The 15,801-nt window shown below is 25.5% G+C and overlaps 1 protein-coding gene across 2 annotated transcripts in view; it reads left to right on the top strand.

Moving 5' to 3' along the window:
* Positions 1 to 15,801, top strand: part of LOC113553384 (adenylate cyclase type 2) — a 65,553-nt gene that overhangs the window by 27,670 nt on the left and 22,082 nt on the right. The window contains exons 2-4 of one of the 2 annotated variants that reach the window (XM_026956698.1): positions 1,932 to 2,061; positions 4,461 to 4,805; positions 9,907 to 10,101. In XM_026956698.1, coding sequence (XP_026812499.1) covers positions 1,936 to 2,061; positions 4,461 to 4,805; positions 9,907 to 10,101 — 666 coding nt within the window. In that variant the 5' untranslated portion in view covers positions 1,932 to 1,935. Of the gene's footprint in view, positions 1 to 1,931; positions 2,062 to 4,460; positions 4,806 to 9,906; positions 10,102 to 15,801 lie in introns of those variants that run through there. The other variant, XM_026956706.1, reaches the window with a different exon arrangement.

The following is a 15,801-nucleotide window of genomic DNA, read 5'->3' as shown; positions in this document are numbered from 1 at the left end:
ATAACTACACGTGGTGTATACATACGATCGATATAACAATATAGTTTATTGATACATCATAACCTGCCGTACTGCAGTGCATTAACGCATTTATTATTAAATAAATACTAGAAAAAAACCGCTACAATTTTATCATAATATATCTACATAAAAACGTTAATGTGTTTTATTAAAAATAATATGCTCAGAATATAAAAAATATGAAAGTAATAATTCTAGTCATAAGTTATTTTATGAAAATTATGCTTCTACGACCTTGTATTTATGAATTATAAATTAATAACTGGCCAATACATATTTAATGACTCATATAATGCTGCTATACCTTATAGTATTTAATTAAACTGTGTTATAGTGAATATGATATTATTATCAATCTATCGAGTTGAATAAAAATAAAATTATGGTAAAAAATTCGAATAAAATGGAATTATGGAAAATGGAAAACCTCAATTAATTTTAGTGTAAAAAAAAATGCTAAGCTACTTTAAAATAACATAGCTACTACACTACAGAGTTCAATATCTTTTTTATTATCACTAAAAGCCGAAAAATGGTATCCGAAAGAATCTCACTATTAAATCTGAATACTATATTACAAATCTACTATGATATCCAGTGATTTATAACATTTTTAAATTGTTAACTGCAGCATGAGCGTAGGTAGGGGGGGGAGTTCAAACACCCCCCGAAATTAAATAAAACAAATGTATTATTTAATACATATAAATAAATTATTCATATTTATATAATATTAATATAGATTTAGACAAAAACCCCCTCCGAAAATATTTCCTACCTACGCCCATGAACTGCGGATAGAATTAAAATCCTGGCTATAATTTGTAATTGTTATACTTTAAAACCATGAAACCTAAATGATACTTTGGACCTAAAAGCGAACAACTTTATAAAACTTCCTAATTTTTTTAAAATCTATTTATAAATGTATACTTAATTTTAAAAATTCATTTATATTACATATTTAATTTCGTAACGTAAATAACTTTTTGGTATCTTTTTTAAAATAAATTTCGTGAAATCATACTTTTGTTTCGTATCTGCTAATGATAGTTAATCAATAATTATTTCTGTGATTATATTAGTAACAATATCAGTACGATATTAAAATGTACTGAAAATCGTGTTAAGCATTCCTACGAATATTCAATTAATTATTTTTCTTAAAATTATTTACCATGCATGATTTTTGCTTATACATTTTTAAGAGTATCATCTTATTGTACTTAGATTTTAGGCAGAAATATTTATTTTTGTTTAAATCCAAGTAGTATGATTACATTTTAAAAATATTTATATTAATTTAATGAACATAATAGTTGAAAATTACAACACAATTTAATGTTAAACCAATAATATTTCATAATAACCTGAAAATAAATCTATTTTATAAATAGATCGATAAGTCAAAGAAAAAATTTGATATAAAGGGTATAATACAGTACAGCTAGTTAATTTCGTTGTAAATTAGAGTTTATAATAATAATTATATGATCTCATAGGTGTATATAAAATTGGAAAAAACGTTAAAGTTTATATCAATTTACATTATTCAATTTATTAATTATGAAAACCATTAGTTTTATAATATCAAATTTAATCACATCCACGTATATAGTGGAAATTAATGCAATTTAGTAAGTTCTATGTCTTTTAACTTTTAAGCTAAAATCAAAAAATATAATAAGGTTTGTAAAAACTTACAACTTTAATAAATAAAACATTTATATACATGTAACTCTAATATCATTAAGACTTTATAAAAAATAATCTGCTCTAAAATGTTTTCTTTATTAACGTTAATGCATTAATTTTATGTATGTATAAACATCAGAGATAATAATTAATTAATAATTAGCATAATGTCATAAAAATATTTTTTTATAAAGTAACTTGTAATTTGTTTACAGGAATATGGATTTAGAAGAGCTTTACCACAAGTATCGCATTCGATTAAAGCAATCACTTTTTACAACGTTTGCTTCTATCGGATTGGTGGTTTGCACTATCACTTTAATCATGTTAATTTCATTTCATAATGTGAGTATTAAAATACATGTATAATTTATCTAAACTTAGTGCGCGAATTAATTTAACCTAGAGATATCCTAAGATATTTTTAAAATAGTTACACATATACTATATACAATTATATATACACAGGTACCACATTCGTCTGTTTGTTTTTGAACTTTTCCTAAATTGTCAACATCAAATAATTATATAAACTTAAATTTGCGAACAGAACCTAACGTATATCTCAAGACAGTTAAGACGTTATAAAAATAAATGAAAACTATCTTTTTATTTATAGTGTTTATTCTTTGGACATAAATAAATCACAGTCTAACTCACAATATAATATGTACATTGTACAAGCAAACAAAGTAGACAGTGGTATAATAAATTATAACGGCTCCTAAGAATATTGTGAAAAATTTCGTGCGATTTAAGCATGTATCATAATAATTCTCTATTAGAGTACGTCGGAGATGGATTATTATAGCGCGGTCGTTGAATTAAGTGGACAACAAATGTTGTGTTTTATTTTTATTCAAACCCTGTCTTTTTATGGGACTTCCGTAGAACAACAATCACACTAAACTTAAATTTTATTGCCAAACACGATTCCGCCACAATTTCACATCATGATTTCCAGAAGCGTAGAAAATTATGCCTATGATTGATCCCGTTAGAGTTGATTGGCTGAGCATAAATTCCGTAGAAAAATGGATAAGTCTGTGAAATCGTATTATGATTTTTTTTTTTTTATCGCTATTCACGAAATTTATTTATGCGAACGGGTGTACACTGCAGTAGATTAAGAATTACATACGCAAAATGAAACGCTGTCGTGAAACGGAAAAAATAAGAATTTATGTACCTATTTAACTTGCGCGTAATGCGTCTCGTTAAGAAAATCACACACACAATGTTTTTGAAAATAAAAACAAACCTGTTAAAATGTATTTCCGTTTATCGTTTTAACCCGAAAACCCTTCAATTTACAATGTTAGAATGAAATAAATATAGCGTAACAATATGATTGTAACAACGAAATCGCCTACACATACTGACATCATCTCACCAGCAAATACTGTTATTTATCGTGTCGTCAATGTATTTATTCGCGCAAAGCGGAGGAGGTCACTGCAGTGGCGGACAGTGACGTCAAATGAGATTCTCACTGAGACTGTAACTATAGATTACCCCTAAGTAGTGGGTTAGTATAGAGGACGAGCCGCTTTAGTGTTAGGCTGCTCTCGAAGTGATCAAAGCGAATTAAATACGTTCGATCGAAGACATAATATATTTTATATCAGTGGTAATACTACACATTCTTTGGAATTATACTTTTGACTTTTATAAGAATATATCCATATTATATATATATATATTAATATAACAGTTTTAGCGATTAACCTATTTCGTTTTTATTTTTCACACGATTCTGATAAAAAAAAAAAATCAAACGATTAAGTTTTCATTTTTCTGTACCATTATAAGATGGTTCATTCTTAGAACTCTGATTTCCTGTTTATCAAATATTATTATTTGAAATGAATGTATAACAAAAATTAATTATAAATAAATACATATAAATATATATTATATTGTTATAATATTATTAAATCATTAATTTATTATTAAATTTATGCGCAAATATTATAGTTTTAAAAAAAAAAATGATGATTACGTAATATTATAACAATCAAGGATAGTATACTAACGAGTCGGGCCCCATTCCATGGTCACCCCCCCCCCCCATTAATCACGGCCTATCGATCTTAATTTATAATCTTTCGACTCACTGATTTGTATTAAAAATGGAAAACGGGTAACTAACTATTTTCACCGCAAAAAAAAAAAAAATCACGTAGTTTTCATTCAATAATCATTGCGAACGGGACTGTGTCAATATTAGGGTCAACCTCAAATCAATGAATAGAATAATTCGGAAAATCTTTGAAGCAAACGCAATTGTAGGACCACAGTGAACGCACGTTATCATTTATTTCGACAAATTTCTAACATTACCATTTATCCAAATCCAACGCATGTCAACAAAATAAAGACGATGGTAAATAATTTTCGGGAAAACAGACTGATTGGCAGTCGCGCATGCCCGGATATTACGTTGAGTACAGTATTTATATTTGCTTCGACTCGTTTTATGGGCGGTACGTGCAACGGACTCTATCCTTTGTATAACTTGATCCAAATGGTCGATAAACTACCAAACAGTCATAGTAATAATAATATATATATTATTTATGAACAAAATGTCATAAAAACATCAATACGGAATTACGTTTTGGCCCGCGCGTCAGTATTTTAATAGTGGGTAGTCGTCTGCACGCAGGTACTGCTGTATAATAATAATTAATTAATAACATTTATAATAATTGTCGAACGGATGTATTTTCTATTTTTTCCAGGCCGAATCGGCTGTAGGATCTCCGTTTTTGTCAGTGTCCGTCGCGTGGCTGACGTTCGCCTTCACTTTCTGCCTCACGCAGGCCGCTCCGACTGCGTTGAACTCCAAGCCAGCCGTGGCTGCGCTGTCCGCGGCCACCGTAGCCGCGTCCGCCACTGCCGTGCTGTCCAGCAGTAGCGTCGCGCACGCTGCCTACGCACTCGTACCCATCATGGTGGCCACGCACTCGATGGTGCCGACGCACGTGGCCGTCGCGTCTTTCGCAACGGCCGCCATGGTGGCCGTGCACATCATGTCTTTGCTTGCCGAGACCCAGTGGACGCCGAACGCGCAACACGTCAAACAAGTAAATGATTAGTTTCATCAGATTTAAGACCTTTATTCTTTATAAGATCCACAAAGACGAGGAACAAATGGACCGGTCCAACGTGTGATCTGTTGACAAATTGATGGTCCAATGTTTGATCTACCGACCAACTATGTGTGTATGATACTTGATATAGTTAAGTACTTTCTCGTACTATAATGTTGATTATAATATTAATATAGCAAAAGTAACTTTTAAATCTGATAATAAATCATCAAATATTTGAGTTTACAAATATTTAAGTTGGCGATCTAATAGTGGAGATGCGCCATTAATTTTTATATTATATTTGGACTTAATTAACTTCCACAACGACTCTATTGTTTGAGTGTGAGCTCCAGTATTTGGATCCACAAAGTTGTCAGTATGATTTACAGTATAAAACCTACAAAACTCAAATATTTGATGATTTTTTTTACCAGATTTAAAAAAAAAATTGCTGTATGAATATAACTATCAACATTATAGTACGAGTAACAGAGTAAGTACTATACATATACATTTAGTCGATAGATCATACATTAGACCACAGTCATTTAATGCAGGTAGATCACACATTGGACCGGTCCCGGAATATAAGTATTTCATATTCTAATTTAATTTAATGTTTTGGTAAAAAAATTTAAAAAAATAATTTTTATAAAACCAATAACAATTTTGTAAAATTTATTTTTCGAAAAATGTTGATGTTTCAACATTTTGTTTCCATTAATCTTATGATTTTTTCTAGTTTTGAAAAAAATTGTGAATTATTTAATACCATATAAATGTCTATGTTATCAAACATTTGACCCGCGGGCTCGTGCCCGTATAATAATACAAAAATAATATATTTTCAAAGCTAAAAAAAATATTAAAAACCACGTTGCTAATGAAGATAAATTATTAAAACATCAAAATTTTTAAAAATATAAACTACAAAAAGGCTAAAAAATTACTTTTTTTAACTTTTTTACCAAAACATAAAATTAAATTAAACTATAAAGTAGGTACTTGTAATTATTGTCCCTCTGAGTCTTATGAAAAAAAAAAAAAACAGAATTATGACATTTCCATTATTTCAACAGATATCGCAAATGGTAAATCCTCGCGGGACACCCTGTATATAATGTATAGCTATTTTATCTATTTAATTATATTGTAACTTTTTTTTTTATATTTTTCGAGTTTATGTGTAATTATCTCTTCGTTTTTGAGAACTTTAAATTCAACGTCAAGTTTTAAAACAAAACAAGACTAGTACACGACTACTAATATTCCCACCTGTTTACATAGCAATGTTATTGTAATTATAATCGATAATTTAACTCTAGGAATAAAAAGAAAATGACAACTAGTCGTGTATACTGGAATATTAATCATCGTTGGAATTAGGAGGAAACAAAATTAACGGATTTTCGAGCTCACGGAATAATAATATTTCTCGATAACGTTTATTATTCAGGCATTATCTGCAAGCGGTTTTTAAAATAGAGACTTTTCCTAAAGTTCGATAATGATGTTCCGCGAATATTTCAAGCTATATATCAACTAAGTATTCAACTTGTGCACCTTTGTCTGATACAATACAATAAATTGACAATGCGAATATATATTAATGTCAGCTACTATATACTGTATACTATACGTATATATTGTAGTACACGTTATTATGCTAATCAACGTACAGTAATAGCACGAACGAGACGAGATAATTTAATCGAGTTTCACTGCGCATGCACCCATCATTGACGCTAACGATACTTATATGCTTTTTAAAATTATATTTCGTCTGTCTTCGGTAGAAGCGATTCCGCCACTTTGAAGGGAAATCGTTTCTTTTTCAATAAATTCTACTTAACGTTAACATTGTATCGTATTTTTATTATCAACTAGTTGCTATTAAATTCTGAACGGAAGATTGGATTTATTGGTTTTACAATGATTGTTGTGTTTTTTTTATCGAAAATAAAATAAATAGCGCCAATTTTTTTTTTTTTTTGTTTATAGACAATTGAAGTTCTTACTTATGCGAAATTGGAGGTTTAAACGAATATAACGATTTTATTTATTATGTTATAAGTTGTAATTCAAAAAATATTAATCGGAGTGACTCGAGTAAAGTATTGTTGACAGTAGTTATACGTATTTTTATACAGTTTCTATAAAGAATGAAATTCAAAAAAATATATTTAAACCAATTTTAAAATCTGTAACTACACTCCGGACCTATTCACGTTGACCTACACGGGGTATTGACTTTTAACATGTTAATATCTATAACGTAATTAATAAGATTAATAATACGGATTATAAAAATATATTTGATGTTATTATCATCAATTAGTTCAACATACCGTATTACTATAATGAAAAATAAATTACTATTAGTCGTAAAGTATATAAATTCTATTATAAAATATCCTTCGAAATAGAGACCTGAACACCGCCGCCGCTCATAATTATATAACCATTTTTAGCATAGAACTATGTAACATTGAGTTCAAATGTACAACACATATATTACTGTAAACTATTACACTCAATATCTATTAGACAACAGATCGTTTACACTAGTTCTTTTTATTCTTAATAATACATATGACAATTTTAATTTGTACCTAAAATATCTTATTTGATATATATCAGAAATATTGAATGACATTTTAAAACAAGTTGAAATATTATTTGTAAGTGCGTTTTTAAAAATACAGTATTTTGTTTCAAAACTATATATGACGTCTACGTTATTACAATCTATTTACTTACGTATACGGTTTTCGATACACTGATATTTTTATTATATTATAGACAAAGATAAAAACGTGAAAAATAGGCTCCGAATGGTATCAACTGAAATCCTCGCGAAATTATTGATTTAGCACTATATACATTATACACATCTCGGTACTTGAGTGCTTCTGAAATCAATACCATTTTTAATATTCGGCCTAAAATATTGGTTTTTTTTTTTTTTTTTTTAAGTTCAGTTTGGTTATACTGTTTCTATACAAGTATTATATAGCACATATCCATTGCATTACAGGGTAGTCTTCGGATAATGTGAAAAACATGTTACATCGACTTAGGTGCAATTTTTTTTGTGGCAGCCATAGAAAATTCACTGTAGATTATTTATAGTATTTCAAATTTCAATACTTCTAAAATACATCAAATTATTCATGGTGCACTCATCAAATTATTATCGATAGAGATGAATACTCAATGTTAAAATATATATATTTTATATCACTTAACTACATTCCAAAGGATGGAATATATTTTAGTAGCTTACAAAATTTTCTCTCGGACACGTTATTATATACGTTACTGACTTCCCCTTTTATTTAAATTAAATTATGTATCATATGAGCATGAGCCATTTGATCCAAACCTTATTATTTTTCCACCTATAACTATGAGCAAATTAAGAATATTATTTTTACAATGATACAATATAACTTACCATCGTTATATACAACCATTCTTTGAACAGTGAACAATCGTTATCAATAGGATTAATATATATTTAATAAAACGAATATTTTTAAGTGAATAAATTTTATGACTTATTAGTTATTACACCACATTTTTGAAAAATATTTTTCTTAATAAAATCTTTGAATATTTTTAATGCGAAAAATTAAAACTATAATACGAGTAGTGTAAGCATTTTTACAGTATTTAAATTTAAATGTTTAGGCATTTCAATTTTAGATACACAAATAAAAGCACTAAAAATGTCATACAATTCGCCCATCCACTTACCACCTTATATATATAATTTAAATGCTTAAAATTAATACAAGAAACTTAATCAAATATTTTGCTTCTGTAAAAATATTATTACATATTGTAAATGTTGCCATTTGTTTGAATTTGTAAGCTTTGTATTCACAGGATATTTTATTTCTATCTGTTTAAAATTATCACGAACTACGAATTTATTTTACAAATAAATCACCTAATATTATATTATGTTCAATAGAGATGTGTCATTTAATTAAATAAGATTTTCTTTATTTATTAATTTGTTCGCATAATTATTTTATTTCACGAATTTCGTTGTAAATAATTAAAAATTTATACAAAATTTATTAATACAACATGCAATAAATCTATCTTTATATTGCTTAAAACAACTCGAGCAATCCTTCATAACTCCCTTATCTATTATGCATTTTGAATATTTTAAAATAGTCATGTTCTGAACTCTGAAGTTTACTCCTCTAGTGATGTTTGTATTATCATTAAAATTTCCTGTATTTACACTCTTTTGAAAAGCCCTAAGCCTTGAGCAATATGAAACAACTAAACCGGAGAAACTGGAGGATGAACATTGTGTGTTCTAGTTTTAACACAATACATACAGAAATACTTTAGATCATTTGAATAACGATGAATAGGATCTTTACACATGTTTAAACTGTGTTTGTATTGCAAATAATGTTTATTTAAAGATATTTTTTTTTTTTAAGTTTGTTTTAGGAAACTAAACCTTTCGTAATAATTTCAAACACTCAAATCTTTCGAAATAATAAAAATACATTTTTATATTATTTTAATGTGTGAAAGTTTTGAACACGTATATTTAAAATTACTGATATTCGTACATATTATATATACATATATATATATATATATAATTCATTGAATATTTAATAAATTGAAATTTGTGCTATAATAAACGTTTATTGTGTACAACCAAGACTTAATAAATACTTCTATAATATATTCTAGTAACAAAAATTATTTTATTAGAAATCTTTGTATATTACTAAACTTGATAAAAAATATTCAATATGCATTATTGTTTCACATAATATATTTAAACACGATATGTGAAATATCGTACGGTTATTAATTTTTAATATTATAATAAAGTGAATATTTAAAATGTTATCATACTGTGTTGTTATTATAATATGTGTACAAAACAATTATTTGAATACATTAATATTGTTTTTGAATTTTCTTTTTAAAAATTATATCGAAATAACGAAATTGAAATTATATTTAAAACGAAAAGTCAAACTTATAATTTATATTTTGTTTTATTATAATAACAACTACCTACCTAAAACAGCAATTTTTTTTACAGATGATCGCTGAAATAATACTTCTATTCTCGGCAAGTTCTACTGGTTGGTATTACAAGTTTATGACATATAAAGCGAACAGAATAATGTTTTCTGGTACCAGAACATGCATCGAATCCAGAATAAAACTGGAGTGTGAAAAAGAGCAACAAGAACAATTACTGCTTAGCGTCATACCAGCGTATATTGCGGCTGAGGTATGTACTAAATATTTTATAAGAAAACAAATACAATAAGATGAAATAAGATGAAATACCCACTTAGGAAATTAAAATTATTATTTAATATATATATGTTTGCAGAAGTGTAACAAAATAAAATTTTTTTATTCAATAAAATATATTATTGAACATACCTACGTAGAAAGTTAAATAAATAATATAGTATTAGTGTGTTTTTTGAATAATTTTATGATGTAGTCAGAGCTTGAAATCGAAATAAAAATTTACGATTTTAATTTCAATTTTGCTTATCGATATCATTTTTTTATTGATGCAGAATATCGATTCAATTATATTATGATTTCGATTTTAAATATAATTTTCTTTTTTTCGATTTTAGTTTAATTTTAAAATTTATAATATTGGAAAAAATATTTGTCCAGGCATTTTATTAAATAAGCCAAACGTATCAAAATAAAACTTGCAATAACAACAAGTCAACAACAATCGCTCGTCGAACCCCGATTCCTATTATCGTATTTTCCTATAATATGTATACTATTTTGTAAATATTCTATTCTCAGAAAACAAAATATTAGACATTAGTTATTAATTATTAGTAGTTATTACTATACACACTATTGTGAATGATATGCAATATGTATAGTAAATGTTATTACCCAATTTAACAATGAGTGTGCCTATGAACAATATAAAATATAAATAGACCTGATGTCTGTTTGCTTGTATACTTTTAAATTTAAAATTAAAATTTTTTTTACATTTATTTAAAATCGATTTGATTATGTAATGATTTTGATTTTGATATAAATTATCGATTTTAACTTTTTTCAATTTTAATAGAAATTTTAAAAATCATTAACAAGCATTCACGATTTCGATATTACTTTTGATTTTTTAAAAGATTTTTAACGATTTTTATCGATGTTTAAAATCGATTTTGAAATTGATTTCAAGCCATGGATGTAGTAAAACCTGATCTACGTAAAATTTATTACATTAATTATTATTATAAAGATAAAACTATAATACTATAGTGTGAGAAAATCACATTGGTTCATTAATTTCAATTGTGAAGAAGATAATATAATATAATTTTAACTTCAAACTAGTATTATAGAATTCATTCTAAAACTTTAGAACAATGTGTTTGAACCATAAATGCATCGTGACTAGATGAAACTTTAGACATTCTGTAATGCCATTTCACGTGGTACCTTTATGGAATTTACGTAAATAATTTAGTATTATTTTAAAAGTGATACTTAACATTATAAACTCAACTTTAATATTTTGTGGTAATAATTCAATTAGGTCGTTTATCGCTTTTAACGTTTATTATTTTTATTTTCAAATATAGATTTAGTAAACTTAAATGTATATTGAAAAAATGCAATTAAAAATTTCATAGAAAAATATTATAAGCAGTTCTAAAGTGAATTTACAAAATGTTTATAACCATCACGTTGAATTTTTAACTGAATACCTTAACAATATAAACTCAAAAACATATTAGTGAATTATAGAAATATAAACTTTTTAAGAGTTTAAGTTGCTTCAAATATAATTATATCGATAATTTACTGATGTAATAAACATTTGACGTTATAAAAATTTAATATTATAGTGAAAATAATGAAAATAATAATTTAACCATGTGTCATGTACTCGTATGTAACACGATTTTTTTTGTGTACACACTGTATCAGTTATTCGAAATCAAATGAACTTTTTGTTAAAAATATTGAGCGTTTTTCAATAGCCTGGATTCGTATTCTATTGTATTTTAATCCAACAACAGTGTTCGAATATAATTTAATCGAGTCCAGAAATAGACGACAAATAACAATATTATTTTCTCTATTATACTGAGTAAGTGCATATCTGACTATATATGAAAAACACCGATTATTGTTAATAACGATATGTTTTGAAACTGTTTCAATTGACTGCTGTCGTATGTTATATTTTATTATTATTTATTATTTGCTTATAATATGTATTATATTTAAAACTTATCATACCGTTCACACCTATATATTATTATAATGAGAGAACATCATTTTTATACTTTATCAACGTTTTAAATATTAAATTCCATAAAAAAGTACAAAATTAAAATACCCCAATTTTTATTTTTTTTTACAAAATTATATTTTCTAATTAAGTAATTGCGTTATTGATTTATCGTTTACCCATATAATATCTAACATAATATATTTACTTTTTAAACAACATACCTAAATTACTATACTTATCGTCATATTAATACCACAAGCATAACATAATTTATATTTGTTCTATAATTTAAATTATCAAATGTAAAATTACTAACAACAATACTTAATCACATAAGTGTTAGCAATTTTCATAACTATCATAAATATAGTGCTTGATATTTGTATTCCAAAGTAAATTAATTTTATTGTTGGTTTCACAAAATTAGGCAGCGGTGTTCATAATGTATTTAACCAGTATAACGATATTACAATAATAAATATATGCAACACATTCTTCAAATGCTTGTAGACATCGAAAATAATTGTATGTAACTGAAAGCAAATCTTCAATTTTATAAGAAATTTTCTTATATTACACTGAATTTATTCACTTTTATCTAAATTGATATATAAATGTATTACACACATTATATGCAATTATTAAGATCACATAATATAAGATATAGCCATATATATAGTAAAGCTACAAAATCTTAAACTATATTAAATTAAATAATATCTCGAGTTTTTAATACATTCCTTTCATTAGAAAGTCATAAAATTGCATATACGAGTAATAATAAAGTTGAAATTAATATTTACATAAATATGTTTTAGTATTGGACACCGAACTTTTTTTCTAGATTTTTTGTTATAACTTATAACATTATAATTTTGCGTTATAGTACCTATAGGATGGCCTTAGGTTTATACATGTCTATAAATATCTTAATTATTATACTTGTATTGTCTAAAATACAGGGATTCTAAAAAATAAATAAATAGATACTAATAAAAACAAAATGTCTTAAGAAATTCAACACATATTGAGAAATTTAAAAAGATTTTGATAAACAATTTTATAATATTATACTAAGCTATTTTGCGTTACTCGCAGTAAATTTAACAACAAAATAAAAATAATAATTTAATGCTTAGGATCTTTATGTAACATTATTCAAATTAATAATCAATATTTTATATTTTACAATAAGTTTATTTTGAACTTTAAGGACTAAACGCTTAAATATTTATTTTTATTTGTAAATAGTTTAACCGTTCTTTAAAATCATCGTATACAAATGTATATTCTGAGCACTTTAAATAAACCAGTTAAATTTCAAAGAACTTGTAATATACTGCATTACAAATTTCTCATGGATTTTTTTTTTTTTGTCAGTAGTATAATGGTAAGATCAGTAAATTTTATTTAAAAAAAATATGTTTATAGTATGTTTATGAGTCATTAGGTTTACTTAATGATATTATATTTCACATAATTATACTAAAAATTAGGCGATGATTAAAAGGATTAAAATATTTTTTTACTATTTTTATGTTTTTAAGAAATTATATGATGTTATCTGGTATTATGGTTGACAATCATGTTCGATTATTTTGTAGAGGTTATTTGGATTGTTATGCTCATTTTTCTTCTACGTTGGATGTGGATAATACTGCTAAAACTATCTCGCCTTCTATTTAATTGTTATACAACTGCTTTTCTGTTGAGATGCATTAAGTATGTCACTGATTTTTGTTTATGGTGTTTACGTTATCAGTGTTAATTTTTCTACATATTCATTACATCTGGAAAAAATTTGGCTGATTTTTTTACATTTAAAGCAAATTAGTGAATCACTTGCAGAGAAAAAATTCCCGTGATATATATCTTCTATTAATATAGAACTGAGAAGTCAAGTTACTGTTTATAACTTATAACTTATAAGCTAGATAATTATAATAAAGATAATTTGATTAATGGGATTTATACCGTTATTGTTTAATACATTGAAGATTATTTTTTTTGGAATGATAAGGCAAACGCTTGATAGTATAATTTCTTTTTCCAGAGTTAAAATATATTTTTGTTTTAATTTGTTATTCGTTAATTTTAATTGTTATAGGTAATTTACTATGTAATTAATAAAATTAATCGAAGATAGGAACATGCAAAATATATTTTTTTGATAGACGAACTGTTAAAGAATAAAAATATTTGAAACATATTTCCAACTGGATTTGGTTAGGTCATTATATATTTAAATAGTAGTAAGTTCTCGCTAATTAATCGATAGAAAACCAGTGTTCAGTGTATTAGCTTAATTACTTTTAAGGATTAAAAAAATAATAGAAATATATTTCATAATTAGCTGTATTATTTGCTAACAACTTATAAATATTTTTAATCTATAATCATTCTAACAGGAAATTTTTTTGTTACATCATGAAAGATTTTCTTTTGATTCGCATAATTCCTAATGGCAAAAATAATCAATAGTAAATGTGTTCACGAAGTTCAGTGTCATCAAAAAAGTACTTTTAAAAAAAGACCTACATACAGATAATAGAATCCACTTATCGATATAACTTCTTTGTAGTTTGTTTACTTTGTACATTTGAAGTGATATACAAAATGTGTCAAATTCTTGACCTTATAGCTATTCTTCCGAATCTTTAACGATTGCTTTTCAAACTTCACAAGACCCTAAAAATCCTTGTATTATATTTACTATCAAGTTACTACTATATTTCAAATAAGTACCCACTTAAATGCCACTGTAGATTATATCATATGAAATAGGTATTAGATTTTAACGATAACTCTTAAATAATTAACTGTACTTCAAACATAAGATAATAATTGGTCCATTAAGTTTTAATGAACCTCTCAATATTTTGTATACACAACATGTAAACTATTTTAGGTAAAATTTAAGAAAATTTAAAAAATGTATACTTATTACAAGCAGTAGTTTAAGTATATATATATTATTATTATTGGTACAGCTTTATTAATATTAATTTAATAATTACAATTAATATTATATATAAGGTTTAATAAAAGACTCGTTACTTAATTTTAATTAAAATAAAACCTAATTATTCAAAGTGATCATTAATATTATTCATATAATTACAATATGTTGACAAGTTAAATAGTATATATAAAAATAAATAATATATAATATTATGTAATAACAATAAAATAAAAAAAAACGTAACTTGTTATTTGATATTTTCTCAGATGCACAGAAATTATTTGATCAAAAATAAAAAAAAATGTGTAAATTTAAAATAATGTGAATTTATAAAACAATGCTAACATTTAATAAGATGATATAAATTATAAACAGAATATGTTAAATATTCTTTTAACATTTTCAAAGACTTTAGGCTTCCTTTTTTAAAATAAATATTATAAAAGAGTATGTGATACAATAATATTATAATATTTTTCTCAATCACTTAATACTATGGTTTTTAGGACTATTTATAAATTAATCAAAAATGCATGTTTATGAAAAATTCATAAAAACGTAGTCTCATCGTTTAATAAAAACTTTTTAAAATTCAAATTCAAATATAAAACAAAATAGGTATTGAATGAACGCTTTTGACTAAACATTTAAATTTATCTATACCAGTGTGTAGCAGATGTACTATAAATAATGTAATAATGTAATAGTGTATATGAAACAAATTGTATTTTAAA

The sequence above is a fragment of the Rhopalosiphum maidis genome, chromosome 4, assembly GCF_003676215.2.
Source record: "Rhopalosiphum maidis isolate BTI-1 chromosome 4, ASM367621v3, whole genome shotgun sequence".
Classification (NCBI taxonomy): domain Eukaryota; kingdom Metazoa; phylum Arthropoda; class Insecta; order Hemiptera; family Aphididae; genus Rhopalosiphum; species Rhopalosiphum maidis.
The sequence above is the reverse complement of the archived record's forward strand: the minus strand, read 5'-3'. Positions and strand labels throughout refer to the sequence as shown.